This window comes from Clytia hemisphaerica, unplaced genomic scaffold, assembly GCF_902728285.1.
Source record: "Clytia hemisphaerica strain Z4C2 unplaced genomic scaffold, Clytia hemisphaerica genome assembly, whole genome shotgun sequence".
Taxonomy (NCBI): Eukaryota; Metazoa; Cnidaria; class Hydrozoa; order Leptothecata; family Clytiidae; genus Clytia; species Clytia hemisphaerica.
In genome coordinates, this window is record NW_027103562.1 from 3,116,843 (window position 1) to 3,143,540 (window position 26,698).

Below are 26,698 nucleotides of genomic sequence, written 5' to 3' on the forward strand. Positions count from 1 at the left end.
ATCGCTCAAATAGAGCTTTTTAAGCGTTTTTAAGCTATTTCAGTGAAAATTCGTCGTTTGACAGTAAACATTTAAAAGCAGTCATTTGTCATTTTCGAAACTGTTTTCTCGGATGAGGCTTTTATAAAGTTTCTACTTATTTTTTTCCAAAGGACACAAAAATCAACAGAAAACCACAAAAAGTAAAGTTTTTTAAATTTTAAGCACGTGTGGTCCTAGGCTGCACGCATCCCCTCTGATGATATGATTTGATATAGGGGATGCGTATCGTCTAAAATATTTCTGTCCCAAATTATCCCCGTCTTTTCTTTTTTCTTTTTTAATTATGCGTCATAGCAATACAATGACTACTTTTTTTCTTTGTTCAATGAATGAAAATTGATAATTATGAAAATAACAGCACAATGACTTCATTTTTTTCTTTCTTTGATTGGATGTGACGAAATTATGTAAATTTATGCAAATTTTGGTTACCCCAAAGTAAAGGTAACTCTCGGACGAGAATTTCATACACGATACGCATCCCCTATAACAAAATAAATTCTTGGGATACGCGCAGTCTAGTGTGGTCCCCACATAATATCCTAAAAACCAGATCACAATCCTCAATAAAAGAAGTCGATTGTAAAATAATTTTATTTACAACAATTTACATCAACAATCAAAAAATAAAACCTAATCAAATGTTTCAAAAGGGAGTCATTTGATTTGAGACTCCAGGCCAAGCAGACAAATTTTTCTCGTGTTTCCTCATAAGAGAGGGATGGATAGGTTGTTTCATTTGTTGCTGTGGCAACCCACCCATCATTGAAGATGGTAGATTAGGTGCGTAGTTTTGATGTCCATTCTGTGCATAATTCCTCATAAACATGTTTGCATGCATATCTAACAGATGATGTTGTGGGTGTTGGTTGTGGGTTGATTGGAAATGTCCTGAATAGGGATCTGGCGGTTTCAGAAATTTATTACTTGGCAGTTCATTGTGGTAACCTTGTATGTTATTTATATGTGGGTTGAATGTGGGTGGTGGAAATGAACTATTTTTATTAAAATTGTGATGATTGTGGTGATTATAAGTGTTATTATAGTGTTCATTTACTGGTGAGGGTAGCACATTTTTGCCCTGTACTGCTTTGACTAAATCATCAGGTAGCGGGTTTACTGGAGATAAAAAGGTTTCTTGGGGTGACGCAATCAAACCACTTGAAAATGTTTTCATGATCTCGTGATGGTGATCTAGTAGAGTGTGCGCTTTGTTTATATTGTTTTGGTGTATTGAAGGTTGATGTGGATGGTTCAAATTCAATGTGGTCGGTGGTTGGTTAAACTCTGGGTATGCTCTTTGATCAAAAGTAGCTGGGTTATAGTTCATTTGTTGTGGTAAATTTGTTTGCGGTACTGATGAGTTAATATACGGTTGATGTGAAGTGTGTTGATTATTCTGCAGGTTATTATAAGTCATATTGTTCTGATGCATAATGTGTCCATTTAAACCAGATTGTGGTTGATTATCTGATGAATTCATTGCTTGAACAGTTGTGTGTGATACAGGAGGTGATATAAGATTATCAACACTAAAATTACTGTTACTGTTTGTTGGTGAAAGGATTGAAATATTAGGTTGGTTTTGAGATACACCTTGTGACGTTAATGTAGAACCTTGACCATTTGGTAAAGAATTAGCTCTGAAAACATTGCTTGGATGACTTCGAGTTTGTGAATTTGACTGATTTGGAGTCTGTTGGTTCGCCAATTGTTTGGCTTTGAACGCGGCACTTGGGTGAGTAGGAGGTGTGCATGCAGCGCGGTTGTTTGGTATTAGTGGTTGGCTTGGTTGAGATGTGGTTGGGGAGATTACAGAATGGTATTGATTTCCATTTGGTGTTAATTGCAATGAAAACGGAGAAGTATTTGATGAGTTTACTGTTGAAATGGAAGGGTGTTTTTGTGGTGTGTTTTGCCGGTTTGGTTTTGTTGAAATCGTTACAGTTGTAGGGGGGACTGGTGTCACTTGGCTCGGTATGGTTTGCTGAGGAAAGATCGATTCTATAGGATGGTGTTGATGAGACATGGAAACATTTGGTGCTGCAACATCAGGATGCGAGCTTGGTTGCTTCATTGGGCTATCAAATTCTGATGCATCACTATTCACAAGAGTTTCTTCATGAGATTGTCTGAGGCGTTTCTGTTGAGCTTTTTCTGCATATTCGTGGTATCCATGTTGTGAACGATTCAACTTTTTATGTTGATAGAAAACCATACTGAGGCGTGTTGGTTGATTTCGTGATGGATTTTGTAGAGCGGTTGTAGCATGTAACTCCTTCTTAGCACATTCAATCAAAAATGAGCCATGCCCCAAGGCTATAGCAACACCACCCATATCAGGAGTAACTATAGTTGGTTTTGTAAGGGCGGAATCTTCTAAATTTTCTTGCTTTAAAGTGATTGATGGATCATTATCTGTCCTTGACATGGGAACATCTTCGGTCTTAATGTGAATCGGTTTTTCTGCAGGAAAATCTGGTACTTTTTGGTACTCATCCCAAATACTATTAGGGATTAACTGGTCTGTATCGCCATTCATAAACTTATTAAACGCTTGCATGCTATCATTGAAAACATTCTGTAGGATCTCTTCATTAACAAACTTGACTTTTTCTTTATTATCCTCTGCTGGTGATGGAATTTCCTCTTCTTTTGCTTTTTTGTTAACTGCTTGAGGACATACGTAACGTCCTTTTCCTTCAATAGGATCTTTTTTGGATTGTAAGCTACTTTTGAGGAAATGTTCAGGAATATTGTAGTTTGGAGGTAAAACAGTTCCTTGCAGATCACATAATTGGTAAAGTGGTAGAACGTGGAGTTGTTCATCATTACGCTGCTCTTCTGGTTTGAGTAAAGTGCAAACCTAGAGGAGAATGAGAATGTAATTTCCACTTTTCTTTTATAAATGCTCTTATGGTTATTAATTGTAGTGTCTTTACCTGGTGTATCTCAAACTATTAATATTAGCAGATTCATAGGTTTAAATAGCTTTATTTTGATGCCTGGTACAGCAACAGCCTTTATTTAGCAAGAGACATGAATTTTTAATTCAATCAATCTTTATAAAATGTAAGTTTGTTTGGTTTTTGTTTTTATTTGCTATTTACTGAGACATTCTGCAAAAAAAGACAAAAATCTTATTTTCTCAAAAAGAAAGCAAAAGGTACTCACCATAGTGGTGCCGTCGTTCATGTTTTGTTGATCTTTATGAGAATGAGCGCAAAAATCTAAGCAACATGTTACGCCAGAAAATGGTCTGCCATCTGTGTTGTTACCAATGCGACAATTGGAAGCAACAGATTCATATTTTGTCTGAAAAAAAAACAACAACAGGTTAATATGGGGCTTAATCTTAGAAAAGCAGGGCAGCGTTTCAATAGCTGTTTTTACGCAAAAAAAACTTGTTTTACTATTATTTATCTTCATTTGTCTAATAACCAGACACTTATATTTAATAGAAAAGTGGTCTGAATGTCAAAGAAGGGTTCAATTGTAGCCCATTGCTTTTTTCAAAATATCAAAACTTGTCACAGAGAATCTTTTGTGGAAAAAGTATCAGAAAAAGTAAACTTTTAAAAGTCTCTAGCAGACTCTATCCTACTCTTCTATAAAAGCTCTTGCAGAATGTGAAAAGTTTTGTTCTGCTTATTTTGTTCTGCATCCTGGATGAAGATATATTCTGATGAGCTCAATTATAATTTCTGTGTTTACCATGTTATTGAATGCTTCTGGAGCCAACACTCGTAGAAGGGGCGATACATTTGTGGCCATGGTTTGAAGTACAGATTCCATGTATTTTTCCTGAAATTAATATGATTCTTAGCTTGTACATTGTAGAAAAAATGTTGATCAGTTTACTTTGCTCTATTTTTAAGAACTTCTTCACCAGTTCAAAGCAAAATTTAATATATGCTGCAGACCTTTATAAATAAAGTTACAACAAGGGGCTACAAAAATTAAAAAAGCTTGAGGTTAACTTACCTTTACACTGTTTTGCATTTTAAATTTTCTTGCGGATGTACTTTTGGAAAATTTGCAGCCATCAAAATACATACTCCATGAGCATCCAAAAGTAAAGGAGGCTCCGTTTGATTCTTCATTTGCTCCTTGGCACATACATGTTTTGCTGAAAATGAGAAGCGGCGTTGTTACAGTCAGCAAAAAAGAGTGAAGAGGAAGAAAAAAACAGAAATTCCAAGTTCCAGTTTAATCATGTTGCACGAGAAAACTACAACACATATTGTGCTGATATTGGACTTTAAAAATCAACGCTTCATTTTTAAATAAAGAAACAAATCACCAGCTGAGAAAACTAAAGAAAAAAGAAATTACAAAATCAACATCAACACCATACAAATTATTACCTATCATTGGTACCACATCTGCGCCTAGTACTAAAACCAGCTTCATTTAAATTTGTTGTCAGATATTCATACATTTGATCTGCATAATTTTCAGTGATACCTTCCCATGCCACAATGACAACCACAGTGACTATATGTTGACATGTATGATCTTCATTTTGTTTTACAACAACAAGATATTTTTCATCTGGACCTGAACGCCGGACAACCTAAAATTAAAGATTTACATCAAATTGTGAGTCTACTACATTGTATGGTAAGTTTTTTTGGTTCTATGCACAGTAGTTAATTTTGTGTAGCGTTGGTAGATTTTTAACATTAGGCGAAAATTGCTTAAGGGTATGCCTTGGGCATTTCTCTAAGTAAGCCTTGTGCGGTGGAGAGAGTTCCATCCCAAAAGCAAAAAACTAAAAGTGTGAACTTATTATCTAATATGCAGAAGAAGTACTATGGTGATAAGCCACAAGTGTGTGAGACTTTTTCTTGACGTTGTACTTTTTAAAATTTATTCCTTACCCATCTTGCAAGAGGACACCCATCTCCATTTTTCCCTTCAACTTGAGTTGGTGATACTAAGTGTATTTTGATAGCTTCTTTTGCTACGCTGTACCTATAATATAAATATCAAATATCCAATAAAGGTCTTTAGAACCTAATACATATTTCCCAAAAAACATTTTTACAATCTCAACCTCAGATAATTTTCAGTTTCAAAATAATTTTTTGCTGTCTGATCTTGCAACCAACAAGCAATTCAAGAAATATATACCTTTGTGATAAATTATCATGCAAAACTTCAATGGTTGGTGCACTTCCCAAGTGAGTGTAAAATGGTGTCTTCTGTTGGTCTATGTCAACTAAAAAATAATACACATCCATTATAAGGCACATTTGCAAAGCACAATTTAAGACCATCAAAATACCTTTAAAAAGTTACACAGCATACCTAAAGTTCCCTGAAATAATTCTTCAGTTTTACTTGTTTGTTATTTCTAAAATACTAAATTCATCCAGGGTCAAGGTTTTTTGTTGCCAAGTTGGATTTTAAATGGCCTCGTTGCATGGAACTGGAAATGGCTGCACATACATGGTATCCGACTAAAACTTTTTTTGTTGTAGGCATGTTAAAATTTGCTGTTTTATATTCAAAAGTGAGCAAATTCATACTTTTACTGAATATAATAACTACAAAAACACAGAAGCAATGAATAACTCTAGACACATTCGGGAAAATAGCGATCCAAGCTGAAAATATAATTATAATCATAATGTATTGAAAGTTACTGCTACAACTAAAACTTCCATATCTTGAGATTGACTTTATAGTTTCTTCTGGGAAGGCGATTTGTCCTCATCTAGCAGCTTGGATTTCTGGAGTTTAATTTGAAAGTATAGACAACAATAATAAAAATAAATTGTGAAGACTTACTACTACAGCCACAACTTTGCTGTTCAATTCTTTGCAGTTTTCTTGTTCCTTTTTTGGCTTTGGTTACTTTGACAGGTGTGTTTGATTCGCTTTGATTCTTTCGTTTTAATGGACTCACTTCAATACCACTGTCAACACCAACATCAACATCCATGTACGTGAAACTTCGAAACGGTGGCAAATCAGAAAATCCATCTTGTGACGCTGAGACAATGTTCTTGTGAAGTTCACTTTCTGATTCATGTCGCGAAAGTTTTGGTTCAACTATACAGGGTATTTTATGATTGGTATCTGTATCCTTGAAAGGGTATTCGCAAACTGTCTTTTTGTGCTCTCCATGACATTTATCGTTGATATACACTGGCGGAAACTAAAAACAATAAAATATATAAACAAACATTCAAACACAAAAGATTTTCATTGCAATTGTCTATTGATGACACCATAATTATACTTTGAAGTCTTGCATATTTTATTGACAAATGACAACGTTAAATGTTGCGTAATGATATCAATGTGAATTATTTCATGTAATGTGTAACAGCCATTTTACTGTTTTAAATAATTAAAACTTTTTAGCCTACAAACATGTTTCATAAATTTATTAGATTTTGAAAGAAGTTTGAAAGAACTAACCATTAGAGGCTGCTGTGTAAATCTGACATTCAACGATTTATAAAAGAAACTTCTTTGAATTTCAATGTAAATCTAACCCTGGCCTTTAAAGCCATGTGCTATGACTAGACATGTATACAATGACACAGATGATTTGCAATAAAAACAAAAGCTTCAAAGATTTAAATAAAACAATAACAAAACTGTCATTGTTTAAAAAAAGTCTTTTAATTCAAAAAAGTGATTGATGTTTTCTTAATAACTGAATATCTGCCATAATTAAAAAGAGTTACTTTATTTTAGATAATGACTTGCAAAAAAGGTCAAGAGTGATTTCCTGATTGAAAATCACATCTAATTAATTTTTTTTCAATTATTTCAATTGCATTTGATTTAAGAGAGGATCAGCTGATTTTCAGTTGTTGGATAAAGATTGCATGAAAAAGTTTTTAATACCTCTCACATCTCATTTCTTTGATACATAGATTTAGGTTATTGTAAGCTTAGTATTTTTTATTAAATTTAAAAAGCTTTTTGTAATTTTTAACATGTTCACGGCATTTTAAAGCATCATTATTTTGCTGCTTAACTTTGGAAAATATTCAAAAAAAAATTTTAAACAAGCTCACAGTTATTGTATCTAGCTTTGTTTTCATCCCCTTCTCCCCAAACTAAAGGCAGAAATTTTTTAAACATCAGTAATTTTCTCAAATAGCAATAAATGAATTTTATGATAGAATCCAATAATTCTACAAACCTTCCCTTTTTTTATCTTAGTAAATGTTGCTTTAAGAATAATACTTTGGTCATAGTCTTCTAACTCATACTTGTTATAAGCACAATAAATAGAAACTTTCCTTTTTAAACTTATAAAATTGTTAAAGTAACCACAGAAAGCTGCTGTTTTAGATGAATATCCTGCTTTGTTATATATTATTTACTTTATCTACTGGGGATGCTTTATATTTTGCTGAAAAAGCAAATTGAAATGTTTCAAACGAAATCTTTGCAAAAACTACACCTCCTTCTGCACAAAACCTAAAGTGAGTTTTTCGTAGAGATGAGATTGGCTATGCTCCAGGAAATTTTATCAATAAGTATATTTTATTACGTCAGACGCAAATTCCAATCTTGTTTAAATCTCAGAATTTAAATTTTGAACATTTGTGGAGCATGCAGCTGCATATGCTTGCTTCACACAGGTGTGCCTTTATACAACTTTTATTGAATCTATATTGTCTATTATAACTCCTATACCCTCTTCTTCTTTTCAATCCTAAAAACACCCTCTTCCCAAGTCACACGAAAAAACCCACCATGTTCCAAGTGTAAAAGCTCTAGGGAAAGTTTTGACAGTGATCCGTCGTATCTAGGTATTGCTTTGCAAAATGGTCTTCTACTATAAAAATATTAGCAAAAGGGATATTTTCAATGAAACTTTCATTCCACTTGTTTTTCTTCTGTTCTTGTTGGAAGGTAAAAGGACTCATTCTAGTACATACCTTTGGAGGAGATTTCCTGATTCCCTTTTCAAAGGCAATTTGACCTCTTCTGCTAGCTTGAATTTGAGAAATTAAAAGACATTTTCTAAATTTGCAAGCCTGTTTTCCAGATAAACGATTCTTGCACTGACGACATTTTCCACAATCTTCTGTTTTCAGGCAAGGATCACATAATCCACAACGAGATAATCTAGTTCTCCCAGTTTTCGAGTTCCTTCTTCTATTCCTAATCACTGCCATTTTGCAAAAGGGAGACTTTTAGCTGAAGAGTGCCTCATGGCTTTTGCACCTCACGTGAATGGTGAAGGCAACCCTTTTAATTTTTTTCGGCCTGATTCTTTTGTCCATTTAATTTTTGTTGACAAGACCGCTATTGAGTTTGAATACCGTTATCGAGTAGATCGAAAATGAAAGTGCATTTAAAAAAGGACTGGAATTGATTGGGGCGCGGTCGTGAGAGAGGACTGAGATCAAATAGAAATAAGGCGCGGTTTTCCCCTTTCACACGCGAAAGAGGTAAGCAATGGGATACAGTATGAAAAAAAAATATTTAAAGGCTTGATAAATTTAGAATCTAGAATTAAAAAAACTGTACTCACATCTGTACTATCAATCAAAGCTTGTGGTACGAAGCCGTTTTTTACGAACTGTTGATCCCAAAATTTGAAGAAATTCGTCGGTAATTCATTCTTGAGTGAACTTTTGACATCAATGCTATCCGGAAAAGGAGGCGTCCGACATTTGTTAACGGAAGGATTTGTTTCAATAAGTGGCATCTTCATCTTTGAATGAATGGTCATATTATCGACAGACGAAACCTTACTTCATTTTCTTGTTGACCTCCTCGGTGTGTGTGACAGGTTAGAGGTATATGTTGGTATTTTCCTCTAAAAAAAAAAGAATTTCTGTTAAAAAATTTACCGTGGCATAGTCTACGCTGTACACAAAAGACAGCTCCAGGCTTTTAGGCCTTACTCGAAAAGAGAAGTTTTACGCTCGAAACGAAAGAAAATATGACGTAGCCTAACCCTCACAAACATAATACATATTATGAAATGTGTTTCTGATTTTGATTAATTTGCATCAGAATTCTGAATAGCTATTTGATACGAAAAGACTGCAAAAGCATCAAAAGCTCCTGCAGTAATTGATCTAAGTAGTTTTGCGAGAATAGAAAATTAAATACCGGAAAATATTGAAAGTTTTAAAAGGAAAGACTCAAGAACAGAGCAAGAAAAGCTTCTTCTTATATATAAATAAAAATGGTTGTAATGATTGAACGCGTAATTCAATTTCCAAGAAAAACTAGAGGTCAATAGGGAATTTCTTCTCACATTAAAAGATCAATGTCTGACCGAAGGAACAGACTTTCAAAAGCCAAGAGAATGTATGAGCAAAATGATAAAACACTCGGGTAACTTAATGCATGTCCCAAAAATGCATTAATTTTTCCGCCCCAGTTCCATTCCCTAAACCATAACAAACTATACATTTTTGGAAGCGTATTTGGATGTAGAATACCGTATTCGGTGTAACTTAAATTCTTTCTTAGCAGAATTTGAGTTTTTTTAACAAAACGTGATTATGACGTCATTATTTATGACGTCATAATTTTAAAAAGTTGAATATCTCAAGAACTAATACTCAAAACTTTATGAAATTAGGACCAATGATAGAACTTGTCAAGAGGAGGAGAATATTTTTTAAAAAATCTGAAAATTTGCTGATGTCAGCATTTTATCGCAAAAATTAGAATTCCTGCAATTTCTGCTGACGTCATTAATTTTGGGTAATACTTTCAAAACTTTTTGAAACATCTCAATGTACTTTATCACTGATCCAAATTTCATAAAGTTTTGATTTATATTTCTCGAGATATTCAACTTTTTGTATTTATGACGTCATCAATCATGACGTCGTAATCAGGTTTTCCTAAGATATCTCTAATTATACTGAGAAAGAATTTAAGTTACACCGAATACGGTATTCTACATCCAAATACGCTTCCAAAAATGTATAGTTTGTTATGGTTTAAGTACTGGAACTGGGGCGGAAAAATTAATGCAATTCTGGGACATGCATTAAGTTACCCGAGCAGGAAATTACTCTCAAACACAAGGAGAACGAAATTCAAATAGTGTTATTTTCTTTTATGCTTTTAAGAATCTTTTGCAGATCTTTTGCAAGATAATGACATCGATACATCCTCAATCGATTAAATTCTTTAAATTTTCAAAATTTTCTGTGAATTTGGTAGCTGAAGTTAGCCGGCTGATCATTTTCAGATAAAAAAGATTTTTCATTTTACGAAGAAAGTAAAAAAAAAAAGTTTTTTTAAAAGAAAACCTTATGTCTCACCTCGGCCACCATAGAGAAGTTCCTATAAGAAAATGTAAACAAACTATTTTTTTCTTTCTTCTCGAGACCACTTTTTTCATGTTTTCAAGACCGCTTGTGTGATGTGTGCTTCCCAATTTCAGAAAGTTTTACGTTATATTTTCCAGGGCTTTTAGAATAAAAAAGGGTATTTATATACCCCAGTATTACTTAACAGGGGTGTATATTTCCAATGTAAAACATGGTTAAATATCCATTTTTTTGCAACCTTTCAAACCCTATCATTGAGGTATTCACAAAAATTGTAAACTTTTCATGAAAATTTTTCACAAAGTATGCTCAATGTGTTTCACTGTTCTTCTTCAACAAAAGAAAAACAAAAAAAATCGAGTTAGTGAAAACAAAAAGAAAGAATAGTTTTCTAATTTTAAAACTATAAACTAAAATGTCTAAAACTACGAAACGAAACTTTACAATATTTTGGAACTTTGAAAAATCGTATTCCAAGATAAGATAGATGAAAATAATTTTAAGCAAAAATCAGAGATTGCAAAACAATCACACCCACGCACATACCTTATCAAAACAAAAATAGATATTGCTTTTTTCTACTACAATACTTTTACCTCTCTTTCTCTATTTGCAAAACTAGAGCTAAAGAAGCAAAAAGATAAGCTATATAACGAAAGCTATACAAGAAAAATTGGTTGTGTTTAGACACATTTTCATGCTTGTATTTTGATACCTATATTATTAAATTTTAACATAACATGACATTTTTTTTCTCGTCATTTTTAATACGAATAGCCTCAACCAAAACATTAAACACTCATAAAAAAGTTTTACTTTCCGAGTGAGTCTAAGCAATCATCTCTAGCTAACCATATGTCTCTCTCTTGGCTTATTTCGAGATTTTTTTTTCAGAGAAAAAAATTTTCTGAAAAAAAAAAATCTTAAGTAAAATGTTCTTTTATATAAAAGAAAATTCAAAATTCAAACCAGAACTTATATATGCCATCAAAATACAACTTGAAAAAATACATCTCAAAATGCTTTTTCATACGAGTTACTTTTTTCTCTACTTTTCCGTTATAACGCTGTTATATACCATCTCACAAACAACATTTATATAAGAAAAAGATCATCAACAGAGAAAGCTTGATATGGATGTTAAAACGATGTTAATTGGACTTTCAAAGTGTAAATAAACCCTTATACGATGACACATCAAGCCTTATGACAACCTCAGAACATTTAATAAGATTTCTCTTTTTTCTTATAATCAAAAGCCGGTTCCTTTCTGTTTTTTTGTTCATACCTTGCGGCTTTTCTTTGCTTAACAGAAATAAGACAGTAAGATGGAGAGCACATTTTCTCTACTCAATCTCTCTCTCTCCATCGTAGATGGCATAATTCAATTTTTTTGTAGGAATTGTTTAAAATCTTTGATTTATTTTATTTTTTTGAAATTTTAGATTAGTATTTTCAGCTCATAACAAGTTTTTAAGATTGAAATATTTCTTGTGGATAGAACTATAGATGCTAAAAATCTGTTTAGATTTTGATCTAAAGCAAGTAAGAAGACCTTACTAAAGGAAACCCAATTTCATGCAAGTAGAAGAATCAGAATGTTTCGTTATAGAACGCAGAGCAGGGTTAAAATGTGCATTCATAGACCTTACATTTCTTCTTTTCATAAAAATTTGAAATGAAATTTGAAGAACAATAAAGGGGGGACTGGGAAACGAAAAAAAGAAGAAGAAGAGAAAAGAAGGAGAAAAACAGGAGAACATCTGCACGCATCTGCAGAGAAATTTCTTTTATGATAAGCAGATTTTTGAGTTATATTTAGAATAAATGTTAAAGAAAAAAATGTTTGAAGTTAGAAAAAAAGATCGATAGCAAGCAAGCAACCGGTTGCAGTAGCTTGACATTGAATATTCAAGTACGACATAAAAATGATGTAATATTCAATTTTCTAGCATACAGTCGGCATACAGGGTGCCCCACAAAAATTCAAGCAAGAAAAACATAAAAATAGATTATATTGTTAAGAGCTGTAATAATTTGAAAATTCGGAAAAACAATAACAGGCCTCATCATTTTATCCAAGTTCCTTGTTTAATCACAACAAAATATGATGAAAAGTTAAAACATAATATTTTGAAAATGAGTAATTCGTCAGTATAAATGTATCAATTATCTTTGATCGTAATGTGACTCAGCCGTTTATTGAAATATGTCTTTAATTGTTGAAACACTTAACTTGAAAAAGAGTAAACCACTTAACGTAATGGAGGATGACGTTCTAAACTTTTTTTGTAAGAAAGCAATCTCGAAATCAAAATTTTGTTGTTTCCTGTTTTAAAAATGTGACATTTGTTTCTGAAGTTTCAAAGTTAACACTGACAAAGTATTACTCGAAAACGACACCCCTGTACAAATGAAGTCAGCATCATATGGATATATAAAGATGAAAAATGGCACCCCTGTCTCGGTAAAGAAATTGGTAAAAAGCTTTCCCCATCTCAGTGAAGTCAGTACCCAGTGGTGGAATAAAAGCTCATTGAAAATAACACCCCTGTCTCTTTCAGTACAGTTCCTTGTCTCTGTCAGCACAGTACAACTGCTTCAACCATTAACACTAAAGAGTAAGAAGCTATGGAGAAAAAAAACTTTAAAATGACTTACATATCGAAAGATCTTCTTCTTTCACACAGCTATGTCAATAATCCAATCAAAATGCTTGAGTTGCGAGTATCTGGTACGAGTTCTTGTAAATTACAAACATTTAGACTTTTACCCAATGACCTTTCGTGAGAAATGATCAGTCATAGCTCTTACCCATGGCCCCATTTACCCACCAATCAGAATTTCGCATGAACAGAAAACAATGAGGCATTTAAATGCATTGATAAATAAATTAAACTCAAATGATCAATCGATCAATAGGTATTAAGAATTGTCCATTTCAGTTAGTCATAAAATTTTGAAGAAGTTTTGAATTTGCAATTTGGATCAAAATGATTCTTTAATTTTTTTCACATCTATTTTTCATTACGACCAGCAGGGATGACTTATCTTGCAGTACTCTGTACACGTTTTTTTATAAACTATATAAGAACATAAGGCTACGATCTCGGCTTACGATGGCCAAAATATTAAGAACAAGTTAAGAAAATTTTAAGGCTTCGTAGACTGTAAAACACCAAATTTCTTAGGAAATAACACAAAGGTAGATCATCCAACTAACGTGCACAAGGTTGTGGGTTCCACCCCTACCCGGGTCATACCAAAGACTCCTAAAATGGTACTTGATGCCTCTGCGGTCGCAAACTTACTACTACTCCCGCTATTACTCAGATATAAAATAAAAGATATTTAAAAGATAATGACTAAAAATTAACATAAAATTCTAATAATTCTGTGATATAATATACTCTAATTACTGAAACTTAACAAAAATATACATAAATACTCTGACTGATAAGCTACGTCAATTCTTTTCTCAGATTTGAAGGCCCTTGTGTTGGATCAAAGAAACAATGGACATAATTACGACAGACTTCAAGATTTCTCTCAAGCCATAGCTAGGTCCAAGAAGTATATCACAGTATATTACATGGTGAAAGTCTTATGCAGTGCGGCGTGAAAGCCATTGCCTATTTTTTCCTCCTGGACCGGCTCGGCCGAAGTTGAGGTGCCGCGGTCCTCAGTCTGTATTTCATTCTCGATGAAGAATTCTTTCGTTTTTCTATCTTCACTATTGTTGTTTTGATGATGGGCGGTAGTGGGTGTGTATTGTCCGCCCAAGGTTGATGTTGAGATAGCTTTGTAACGCCCATGCGGCATTGCACCACCGTTACTGAGACCTGAAATTAAAAATGAGGTTTTATATAAAGAAATTGGCCTGGTGGTAAGGATTTGTAAACACGAGTTTCATTGTATTTTAAAAGTTTGTTTTTCAAGCTATGTGTCTGTTTAGATAGGCTTACTGTTCGCAGATTTCTGTGTCCAGCTTTGAAGTCGACTAGTCCACCACTTTTGTTTTCTTGACGACCAGAATTTAAAGCAAGATGGCGGACCAATCAGCTCTAAAATACTACCTTTTATACATGTGAAGCCCTATCTAGTCAAGTATTTAGAGACCAGTGGATCAACCCAATAACTTACCATCAATATAAACAGTTCCATTGGTGTCCAATTCCGATACATACGTCACTGATCTCGTTTTGGAGTTGGCCATTGTATTTTTATCCGGTTTCAACAACAAAATATACATCTTCATACCAAACAAACCAATCAATAAAGTCAACGCATTCAAAATATGATCCAACATTAAGAACACTAGCCTTTGTTCAAGGCTTATCCAGAAATAGACGGGAAGAAATGCGCACCAGATGACAATGGTGGTATACATGACGAACCCTATGTAGCGCGATTCGTTGAAGTTGGCCGGTACTTTACGCGTTAGAAAGGCGTAGTACGTACACATAATCACCAGCAGAATGTTGTAAACTATCGTACCGTAAATGTCTCCCGTATCGCTGGCTTTTGAACACATGTGGTACCCTACTCTAGGGTCTATATCATAATTTATATAAGAGAGGGTTCGATCTTTTACCAGACCAATTGAAGTTATTAAGACCTGCGGCATCATAATAAATGCTGTTAAGATTAATTGCCAATTCGGTGTTAAGAATAATAAGTCTTGTTTACCGGTGAAAATCCGGGCTATCCGGTTCGTTTTGACCAGTAAAGATCCGTAACATAAACAAAGGAAGATACCGAAGTTGAAGCGGCTGATTCCGCATGTTATATCTGACGGTTCCGGGATCATGAAAAGCGGGTTGCAAAACAGCATTAAAATCCCGAGTAGTAGTAAATATGTTAATTCACGCCCTGACGCCTTCACTAAGGGTGTATCATTGTTTTTTATGAAAACTTTGAATGTAAACAAAGTGCATATGATTCCAATGGTGGAAAGTACACCAATAATCCCCTGCCAGTACGGTTTTATATATTCAATAGGTGTGTCCACGCATCCGTCACCATCTTTGTTTGGCTGTTGTCCATGGTCACACGCGAAACATGTGTTATTTCGTAGATATTCATCATCTGCGCATGCTTCGCACGTCCAACAACAACGTGTTTTATATTTCTCCACTTGTTCTTCGTTATTCTTACATTTCGGTTGACAAGTACTTTCATCAAATTCACGACGTAGCGTTTCCTGTATGGACTGGTTAACGGACGTAGATGGATCCTTCCTTCCACATTCCTAACACGGAACGTTTCTCACCGATAAACTGTATGATATCATACGCGCCACGTTCGACGTCCTCGCCGAAAGATATGGACCCCGAACGGCCATAGAATTCAACCTTTTTCAAATAATTATCAAAGAATTCGCGATTTTTTAGATTCATCGATAGCAATCGAGTCACGTTTTTATCGGTTCCACTTTCAAGTAAATTGCGTATGGCATAAGCGTACGCGTATATAGCATCGATCGTGTACGGAATTTTGTCGTCTTGTGGACAGGTGACGTCGTTTGTTTCGATCGGCGTATCCCGACAGAATCCGAACACGTCTTCAGATGAACAATCAGTATCATTATACCCCGGGTTCATCGCTTTCAATTTCGCGCATGACTCATTCCAAAATTGATGAAACCACGGGTTGGAACTCACATTAACTTTCTTTGGAGTCAAACCACGGTATGTTTTATAAAAGTCAGAAACACTATTCGAGTCATAAGCCAACGAGAAAATAATCGATTTATTCGTTTTAGCACCCGATAATGTCGTATCGGAACCGATAAGACGGAATCGAGGATAATGTTTATCGATCACTTTAACGAGAGTTGTGACGTCGGGGATCTCGCAATAACAAACGATACCAACAACACTTTTGAAACCTTTGTTGAACTCGTCTAATATGGCGAGCATCTCCTTCTCAGAGATACCTAGAAAGAATGAAAGAGAAACATACAAAGTAAAATACATATATCAACAAGAAGACAAACAGTAGACTGAGTTAGAGTTTTCTTAGAGTTCAAGCAAATCGTAGTGCAGATATAGAGTGTTCGGCTACAGTGTGCAAAGTGTGGATTCAATCCCTGGCCGGACCATATCCATTAGCGAGTTTATGTATGTGTGTTTTTCAGCGACGGAGACGGTAAGGTTCTAATTTGAGTAGATCCTGACCAGCTGAGGACGACGGTAAATCAGCACTTTTACCGTCCTCGATTTTGCGGGGCGGAATTGCGGGTTTTTCCAAATCGCTTCAGTCACGCTACCGTCCTCAAAAGTGCAAATACATAAACTCGGCATTGCTTCGTACTTAATACAAAAATGGTACTTGATGTCTCTCTGCTTGACGATGAGTAATTTATGACAAGGGTCAAGGGTAAGTGTAGTCTGAATCGCAGACCTCTACAAAACCCCATGTAGTATAGCTGTCTAAGGAAAGCATGGCGCCATCCCTTACTCGGGTATAGAGCTATCGAATAAGGAGTCTGCTGGTCGCAGATTAACTTAAAATGTACCAGGATCAAAAGCAATCAAATGCACATCTTTGTGAATGCCGAATTTTAACTTCATTAAACCCTTTAAAAACTCGAATCTTTGATTTCATTCTCGTTGTACATCCACTGACGGATTCGTGCTCCACGGTTTCGTAGAGGTCTGGGATTCTTTCATATCGTGAAAGAAGATCCTTCTGTTCAATCATTGAGGTTGTCAGCACGTGACTTAGCACACGCCATAGCCGAAAACTCTAACGTTATGCTACGGCCCCTAAATTGAAGTTATACAGAGTATATACTTTTAATGAACCCACCTGGTTTAACTTTTTCTTTATCCACAATGCATAGCGAATCTCTTGTATCATTGGCTCGTTGATCTACAGCCTCCATGAAAGACTCGAACCCATACTCCCCGTATGAACCAGCGGAGTAAATGATAAACACTGACTTCCAACCTAGAAAACGAAAAATAAATGATTGGAATGAAACCATAACACCTCAGGGAGCGGAATCGAACCTAAACCTGTTTTTTTGAAAAATCTGGGTGCATTGTAAGAAATGCCGAAATCAGGAGGGGAGTTAGCCTACAGTGGAGGGACTAGGTAACTACAAAATGCTAGTGACGTTCACCTTTGAATTCACAAATACTCCTTTGATTTAAGAGTTTCTATTTTCCTTTAGACCATAGTTTATGATTGATAATTACACTGAATTTTTTTCCTCGGTTTTGAAGGCATTTTTCGCGCTCCCAACCTTTATAAGAATGCAGACAAGCGAATTTTATCAGTAAAAATTGACAAAAAAAAGGTTTTTATCCACAATCTCAAACCCCATAGCTCATACTCTTGAAGCTATCACTGGGCGAAATAAGAGATTTCCAATATCCTGGAAATACCTTGAAAATATGATATTTCCATATCCATTTGTGAATATGAAAGTATGACTTTTTCTATATTTCCAAAGTTTAGGAAATATCATATTTCATGAAATTTCCAGGATTGAAACATCATATTTTCAGGATATTTCCAGGATTGGAAATCTCCTATTTCGCCCAGTGTATGGTAAAAATACTCAACAGATCTAACATATCCGTACCTAGTACATCAATAATGAAATCTACCATAGCTGCAGATTGCAGGTTGTCCGGTGGAACTGTCCGCAAAAGAAAATCATATTTTTCTTTGTTTGATAGCTCCGTACTCGTGGCTGCATAAGATACCTAAATATCGAGATATAATCATGTTATGTTTGTTCCACTAAGCTATACCCGCAATCTTTGATAGAAGTTTATTTTAAAGGAGTATCCGTAAAGGAGCCATTGCAGTGTTAATAACGACAAACGGCACTACTTCACTATTATTCATTGAAAAGCAGGCCTAGAGCTCTCGGTGCATTAATGTAACCTTCTTCAAACTGGCTCGGATTAAGAAACTGCCTCCAGGGTTTATAATAAAGCTCAATCAATCTAAATAGCTCACTTTAAAACTGTAATGTATACTAGGCCATTTCACAGTCGAAATGAAGCATGTGTAATCAGGACTAACTGACTGATTACAGGACTGACTCAAAACATTCACAGAAAGTCGCTATCAGAGCACGGTGGTCCTGATTACCCATAATTCCTTTCGACAGTGAAATGGGGTATGTGAGAATGGTCGTACCAATGGTATCTGAAACAAGCGTAATAGATTCGCAACAGCTGCAGTCAGTAAACTCATACTGGCCCCAACGACGCCGAAAATTGGGACACGTTGGTCTTCAATACATGTCGGAACACGATCAGTCACGAAATGGAGCGCTTCGTCAAGAGCGTGTGTTTCCGTGCCACAAGAATCACGAATTTCGATGCCCAACGTCACGTTTGGGATGATACCTTTAGCGTTGATCTAGAGATGAGATTTAATGGGGAAATTTATTACTTTTTGAAGTGAGTTTTCAGATTTAGATGAGATTTAATGGAAAAACTCATTGGTTGTTTTTTGAAGTGAGTTTTCAGTTTTAGCATAATAACTTTTAATAACCTCTTTTATGCAAGAGCCACAGTTTCTAATCTCTACGTTACCCTTTGTTTCATTTTAAAAATGAAACATTGAATGTTTCGTTTAGAAGTTCATTTAGAAGGTTAAAAGAATTTTCAGTTTAGTGCTCAAGCACACATAAGTACTCTTAGGTTCCAAAATAAACGCCCCCCGCTCTTTAATTGTTCGGAAATTTTCCAACCCCCGGACCTTATTAGGTCCCCCTCCCTCCGTTTATTTATTTGCAAGAATTTTTTCAGCTTTCAAGTAGAAGGTCTCTTATTTGCTCGGCTAAAAAGCCTTATTTTTGCCTTATTTTTGGGTTATCGTAATTACAATTTCAAACCCCCCGGCAATTACCCCCCGTTTATGAAAATTTTGAAATTTTTTACCCCCCCCCCCCGTTTATTCGAGCCCCCTCCCCTAAGAGTAACGAAATTTGACAATTGTTTCAGCTGGTTTCAGTGGTCAAAGCAAAGTCTCCTTCTGAGAAAAATCACTTTTTTATCAAATTTATCTGGCCCAGCAAGAAATTTTTTCCATAAAACCCTCTTTTCATACTTCGCAGAGAGGAAGAACTGCATACACTGTTGTTTAGGAAGCTTGAGCTGAAAAGTCGAGTTAGAAAGATTCCAGTCAAAGAAAATAGAGTTTCTGAGCTGAAATGTTTAGACTTAATTGTGGAAAGATTCGATTTAAACAAGCTAGATGCTGAATGGACCTACCTGATGATGAAAGTTAGATAGCAATGCAAGGAGAAAAATGAAAAAAAATCAGTCAGAAAGCATAACGCAAGAAATTCATCATTGATTGATGGTAGGGGGAGAGGAAAGGGTTGTAGGGAAAAAAATAAATAGAAAGTTCTGGTCGCAAAAATCAGTTTTATTGACAATTGAATCATGCTTGATGGTGAGCATTGTTATCAATAATGTTTTTGTGTGAAAAACATAGAAAATATAAGGAAAGAATCCAATGAAAATCTGCAAAAACGGCGATCTCCGGAATTTTCAACCGGAAAAAAAATTTTCTCCAAAATCGAACTCGGCCATGTTTTGAGCATTGCGAATACGCATCTTTCTGCAAAAAATCAGAAAAAACTAAAAATAACAAGTGATACTTTGATGGACCTACCTGGATTATGCATTTAACACGTTTATAATTGATATCTACGTGACGTGACCATTAAACAATCATTCAGAACACAAATAGTGACGATCTATTAAAATTAGTCGTTTGTTTTTAAAAAAACGTTTAGAAACCAAAATTTCATACTCTTGTTCTTTCATATTCAAGACTTCGTGAGCAAAAAAACATCTCCAAAAAATTGAGTAATTTGGCTAAGAACATTGATGTATGTTTATTAATAGTGATTCTTATTGATCAAGATGCTTTTTTTGAGCTGAAAAATTCATTTTTCACAAAAGTCTGCTTGAGCCATCTTTTATCTACTTTCATACAAAAAATCAGAAAAAAACAAGTCCAAAAAACCCTTTTATGGCCGTTATTTTAGCTGAAATTTACCCAAATTTTTTGTCTCCAAAAGTCGGGCTCCGTCACATTCGAGGATTTATAGTTATGCATCTTTGTGCAAAAAATCGTAAAAAATGAAAGAGCCAATCAATCTAATACCTAAGCAATTGATAATGTGCTTATAAAAAATATCGAATTTGGCCAGTTTTTCAATAAAAACACGCCAAACAACCAAAATTTCCTGTCTAAACACTCGTGAGAAAAAAAACATCTATCTCATAAATAAACTGAGTAATTTGACTGAGAACATTGATGTATGCTTATTAATAGTGATTCTTATAGATAAACATGCGTTTTTTGAGCCAACAAATTTTTTTTGCAAAAATCTGCTTAAGCCATCTTTTACCTATGATGGTACCCTTCTTTTATGCAAAAAATTAGAAAAAATTAATGATCCAATTTTTCACAAAGTCCAAAAAACCCGTTTTTTAGCCGTTTTTTGGCCCAAATTTGCCCAAAAACATTTTTTTTCGAAAATCGGGTTCTGTCACATTCAAGGGTTTATAGTTATGCATCTTTGTGTAAAAAATCATAAAGAATGTAAGAGCCAATCTCGAGAAAAGCCAATACCTAAGTTATTGATAATGTGCTTATAAAAAAATATCGAATTTGGCCAGTTTTTCTATGAAAACACGCCAAGCAACCCAAATTTCCGGTCTAAACACGCATATTCTTCAAAAGTAAGCCCTTATGAGCAGAAAAACATCTATCTCATAAAAAAATTGAGTAATTTGATTAAGAACATTGATGTATGCTTATCAATAGTGATTCTTATAGATAAACATGCGTTTTTTGAGCCAACAAAATTTATTTGCAAAAATCTGCTTGAGCCATCTTATACCTATGATGGTACCCTACTTTCGTGCAAAAAATCAGAAAAAATTAATGATCCAATTTTTCACAAAGTCCAAAAAACCCGTTTTTTAGCCGTTTTTTGGCCCAAATTTGCCCCCAAAATTTTTTTTTCGAAAATCGGGCTCCGTCACATTTTGGGCATTGCCATTTTGCATCATTGTGCAAAAAATCAGAAAAAACTAATGAGCCAATCATGAGAAAAGCTGGTAACTAACGGACGGACGGACAGACGGACAAAGGTTAATTTATAGGACCTCCACCGGGGTAGGTCCAAAAATTCGAGAAAATGTCAAAAAACCGGTTTTTCCGGCATATTTCCGGCATTTTCGGCCGGAAAAAAAAGTTTTTCGAAAATCGGGCTCCGTCACATTTCAGGTATTGTCATATTGCGTCAGTGTGCAAAATTTCATAAAAAAATATAAAGTACAGCTCGAGAAATTCAAGAAATACTGTCTTTCCGGCGAAAATGGGTTGTTCCAGCGACTTTTAAAATAGTTCTGGCTTCAAAAATCAATTTTATTGAAAATTGAAACATGCTTGATGGTGGGCATTGCTATTAATAATGTTTTTCAATGAAAAAACAGGATTTGAATGAAAAAACAACCAATTATAAGGAAAAAGTCCAATGAAAATCTAGAAAAACGGCGATTTCCGGCATATTTCAGGCATTTTCGACCATTTTCTCGAAAATCGGTCTCGGCCATGTTTTGGGCATTGTTAATACGCATCTTTGAGCAAAAAATCAGAAAAAACTAATGATAAAATCTCGAGAAAATGCCAAAAAAACAGTTTTTCCGGTATATTTCCGGCATTTTCGGCCGGAAATGAATTTTTTTCGAAAATCGGGCTTCGTCACAATTTAGGTATTGACATTTTGCATCAGTGTGCAAAATTTCATGAAAAAATATAAAGTACAGCTCGAGAAATTCAAGAAATACCGTTTTTCCGGCGAAAATAGGCTGTTCCGGCGATTTTTAGAAAGTTCCGGCTTCAAAAATCACTTTTATTGACAATTAAACCATGCATGGTGGGCATTGCTACAAATAATGTTTTTGTGTGAAAAAACAACGAAATATAAGGAAAAAGTCCGATGAAAATCTGCAAAAACGGCGATTTCCGGGATATTTCCGGCATTTTCAGCCGGAATAGAATTTTTCTCAAAAATCGGACTAATCCATGTTTTAGGCATTGCTAATACGCATCTTTGTGCAAAAAATCAGAAAAAACTAATGATGAAATCTCGAGAAAATGCCAAAAAACCGGTTTTTCCGGCATATTTCCGGCATTTTCGGCCGGAAATGAATTTTTTTCGAAAATCGGGCTCCGTCACATTTTGGGCATTACCATTTTGCATCTTTGTGCCAAAAATTAGGAAAAACTAATGAGCCAATCCCGAGAAAAGCTAGTAACGAACGGACGAACGAACGAACGAACAGGGGTTAATTTATAGGACCTCTACCCCACCGGGGTAGGTCCAAAAAGATTAGAGTTTCTGAAACAACAAAAAAACAAAAGATTCATCTTACCTCATTAACAGCAAACTTCATGGCTTCCACTCTTTGTATACCAAACGGGCTGATACCCTCCGTCTTACATTGTCGGTTGACTTGTCCTCCAGCATCGTAGATAGCCACCAAGGCTCCAAGTTTAATGTCTCCTGGGAAGGCAAGATTGTATTGGATTTAAATTTTATTAATTTTAATTTTTTGGGTTAAGTAATCCTTCAGTTTTTTTACAGTGCTCGATACATAAGTAGAGCGATATCAGTCAGCAAGAAAAAACACTTTTTTATTCTGCTACTGGCAGTTTCATGCCACTTTGGTGACAATCTTCAGGCTATTTTTCGGTTAGGAAACCCCTGTGTCACTGACCCGTTGGGACCTGGACCAAAATTTCGTCCCAAATGGGAAAAATACCCTACAACTTTAACCTTACTGGGAAACTGACTTTGTTTTCATCCCCATTCAAAATTCTCATCCCCATTGTGGGAAAAAGTTCCACCGGGGCTGTGAGGCAGAGGGTGTGTTAATTGAATAAATTTCACTTTGGCTGAAAAACGAATATGAGAATATGACCAAGGACAGTGGTAAATTTCCAAAAAATGTTATATCCTCCATCCCCCCATATTCAAATTTTTTCTGGAAAAGCCCATTGTAAAATTTGAATTCTCTGAAAAAAGCGAGAAAAAAGTTTGTCCGTTTGGAGATATGAAGATCTTACCTGAAATGTTAGCATATTCTCGCTCTCCGTTAAGCGCGTCGTTCGCTAAGTAGGGAGGCGCAAAATCTAAGAAGGATCCATTGACGCTTCGTGTGAAATAAAAGATAAGGCAAGCAACAAGGTAGAAGATCTCCATTTCTCGCTAGTTGAGCCTGATTGGCTAATCCATCATTCTTATTGATATTGATTGGTCAGACAATGTCACGTGGGTTCAATGACGATGGCTGCAGCAATATCATGCTGTTAGGAATTCTGCTTTCTTGTATCGCATACGTGTATTGTAACTGGGAAAATAAAATTTTGATTTGTGAAAAAGACAGAACACTTAAGTACTGAGAAATTATGAGAATAGATAATTATTTTACCAAAGCTCATCCTGTCAAGTTATTGATGATGATGTTTCTTTATGCCAAAGCGAAAGTTTGTTTCTTAAAGGCCGGTCTCCACTTTCGCGCGACATGAGCGAAAACTTTTTGACGTCTTTGAAAGGTCATTGGTCGGTTGAAAAATGAAGCAATTCCATTGGTCGAAAGTGACGTTACGGATGAAAAAAGTAGAACTTCCTTCAACTTTTTTTTGTTTCGCGCGAAACTTTTTTATGACGTAATCTTTTCTTCAGGCAAAAAGGTTGAGGAAAAAACTGTCGCCCATTTCGCGCGAAAGTGGATACCGATCTCTCCGAACAACAGCTAAAAATTATTCCTTCATGCCGTACAGAATCTCTCATATAAATCAATTACACAAAACTACCACACAAAACTGTCACGAAACAAAAAATACCAAGCAAAATTGTGTGTACCTATATCGCTCCAAACTACAACTTCATCAAAAAATGAAAATAATATACACAGAACTACAAACCAGCACAAACACATAAAGCCATAACATGAAACCTTAGCTAGAGGTCAAGAAAGTTCAAATTTGACAATTTTACGTATTTTTTGTAGGAACTAAGAACTGTCCGTTATAGCGAAAAAAGAAAACAAAAAATACCGATTTCTTATTCTCTTCTACTCTCTACAATCAGCCTCAAAATTTAATTCTCAAAAGCCTTCTTAGCAAGCTTCATATCTTCACTTTCTCCACAATGGCTTTCACGATGAAACTAAGTAAGTTCAATTTTATAAAAAAGTTATTTTGGAATGAGTGCTATCCTCTATGTTTATTCAAAAGTTCAAATTACTAATGAAAAATTTGAAACCTTCCAAAACTATGAACTTTTTGTAAGAATTCAAAATGTACAAAAAGATTCGGAAAGATACAAATGATACAAAACGAAAAAGGGTCAAAACTTCGGCTTTCGGGATAACATCTGTCTATGCCGGTTAAGTTTAGTAAAAAAACGAATCAATCAAACTTTCTGTTCATCCCAGGGATGCTTTTTCCAAAGATTTCCACAATTCACAGTTTCAAAGCCTCAAAAAATCAACCATAAATCTTGTAGTTCACTATCTATTCACTATACTACACTATCTCACTATATTTTTTGTCACAAAGACCAAGAGATGCCTCTTGAATACTGGAACATTCGATCTTTTGATATCTTATAAATACTATAATCAGCGCTGTCTATCTATTTGAGCCTTTTAATATTCGAAACTTTCCGTGATTCGAAGTAAAATGTTGTACCTGTCAGCTAGAGAGAGAACTCTCCGTAATCCAAACGTTTCTCTAATTCGAAGAAAGTTCTTGTGCTTTGAATATCGACTTAGGGAGAACGAACACTAAATCACCTTACTCTCGGGTACCTAATAGCCGGGGGGTTCGGAATAAGCAGGGGGAAAAAATCTCAAAACTTATAAGCAGGGGGGGTTGGAATAAAAATGTCCTTAAAAAAACTTTCGAAAAGGAGGTTAATACAGCTTATTAAGGACGAAAGAGGGAACTTTCAAAAAAAATTTCCCAAAAATCAATAAGCAGGGGGGTTGGAATAAGAATGTCCTAGGTCGAAAAATTAATTAGCACCCCCCCCCCCCGGCTATTAGGTACCCGAGAGTACAAAAACATTGCTAAAAACGAATTCAAGTAAAGCTATAATTGCGCAAAATTTTACATAATTCTAAACTAGAACATAAATTTCAACATTCTGTACATCAAAACCTCATCCCTTCTCACTCGTACACTGTCATGTCAAATGCGCACTCGCTGATGAGTAGAAAGGGAATCATCTCAAATTACATTTCTATGATGCTTAATCTCTAGGATAAACACAATTTATAAAAAACTTTCTAAAATCGAAACAAGAATTTTTTCTATTTAAAAAAAAGGGTGAATTATTTCTTATTCGTGTGTAATTTATTTTATGACAGGTATTAGGCCTGAAACTATGATTGATCACGTTGTATTTATCTGAACTTAAGAATAGGACAAGAAAAAGGTCTCATTTATATAGCCTGTGAAAGCAGAGTCTCGATTATATAGCCTAAGACAACGTAGTCTCAACAATGAAGCATAAGTGATAACCCGAAGCCCGAAGGACTAGAATCGAATCTCCTTGGTAGGATTTGAAGCCTACCAAATCCTACCAAAGTTGCTCGACCTAGCGCGGTTCACCTGGTTTTTACACAAATGACAGATTGAAACTAAAATTTACACCTAAATTTCGAAAAAGATATCACTCGAAAGCAAAGGAATCGCTAGATTTAATCCGTCGTCAAAAATACGGCGCATATTTTAAGGCTTCACTTTTTCTTGTCTGAGGAAGCATAAGGAGAAGCCTTAGTCGGCTTCAACCAATCTCATACCAGGGGCGGATCTAAAGCAGGTTCAAGATTTATGATGGGGTGAGTTTCTTTTAGCCATACTCCCTAAAAGGAAATAAAGACTCTCCATCATAAATTTTGAGACCCTCCTTCTTAGATCCGCAACTGTATGCAGCCTCTGACGCAACCATGATTGTACTTTTTTCTTGTATGTGCTGTTTTCAAGAGCAATTTAATTTTTTTTCCCAAAGAGACAGGGGGTAGAAGACTTTGGAAACAAATTCGATAACGACCCCAATATTCTGAAAACCATCCATACCCAAATGAAAAGAAATCAACCTCAATTGGTTTGGAAAAATCAGCAAATTTTCATTTTGATTAAAATCCGATATCCTTTACAACTCGATTAATCAAAAACAGTTTTTAAATACAAGTATCAAAAAGTTAAAACCATGCGTCATAAGAAACTCAAAGCTTGTGTTATATTTCGAAATCTTTTGGAAAGTATCAAAACCCTAAAATTCTTCATCGTCATTTTCAAACAAATAATTT

General features: G+C 35.0%; 1 protein-coding gene and 1 pseudogene across 2 annotated transcripts; both read right to left on the reverse strand.

The window, feature by feature from the left end:
• Positions 1-400: 400 nt before the first annotated feature.
• On the reverse strand, positions 401-8,844 carry LOC136800747 (uncharacterized). 2 transcript variants are annotated; one of them, XM_067057404.1, is made up of 9 exons: positions 8,555-8,844; positions 5,839-6,208; positions 5,179-5,266; positions 4,926-5,019; positions 4,410-4,618; positions 4,027-4,171; positions 3,757-3,846; positions 3,217-3,357; positions 401-2,908 (listed from the first exon to the last, which is right to left on the reverse strand). In XM_067057404.1, exons 1-9 carry the CDS (start codon positions 8,753-8,755, stop codon positions 689-691), a joined length of 3,558 nt encoding a protein of 1,185 aa, XP_066913505.1. In that variant the 5' UTR covers positions 8,756-8,844; the 3' UTR covers positions 401-688. The 2 variants fall into 2 exon arrangements, with proteins under 2 accessions (XP_066913505.1, XP_066913504.1); XM_067057403.1 differs by lacking the exon at positions 8,555-8,844 and adding an exon at positions 7,956-8,248.
• A 4,975-nt stretch (positions 8,845-13,819) lies between these two features.
• Positions 13,820-23,665, reverse strand: LOC136800748 (metabotropic glutamate receptor 3-like; annotated as a pseudogene).
• Positions 23,666-26,698: the final 3,033 nt, after the last annotated feature.

What these genes read in the sequence shown, in the direction of transcription:
- LOC136800747 (XM_067057403.1), bottom strand. Translation starts at nt 8,195, where the DNA reads ATGGCAGTGATTAGGAATAGAAGAAGGAACTCGAAAACTGGGAGAACT. An exon ending in TCAGGAAATCTCCTCCAAAG is followed by an intron (nt 6,209 to 7,955) that starts GTATGTACTAGA and finishes TATTGTTTTTAG; the next exon opens with TTTCCGCCAGTGTATATCAA. An exon ending in GGTGTCCTCTTGCAAGATGG is followed by an intron (nt 4,619 to 4,925) that starts GTAAGGAATAAA and finishes CTTTAATTTTAG; the next exon opens with GTTGTCCGGCGTTCAGGTCC.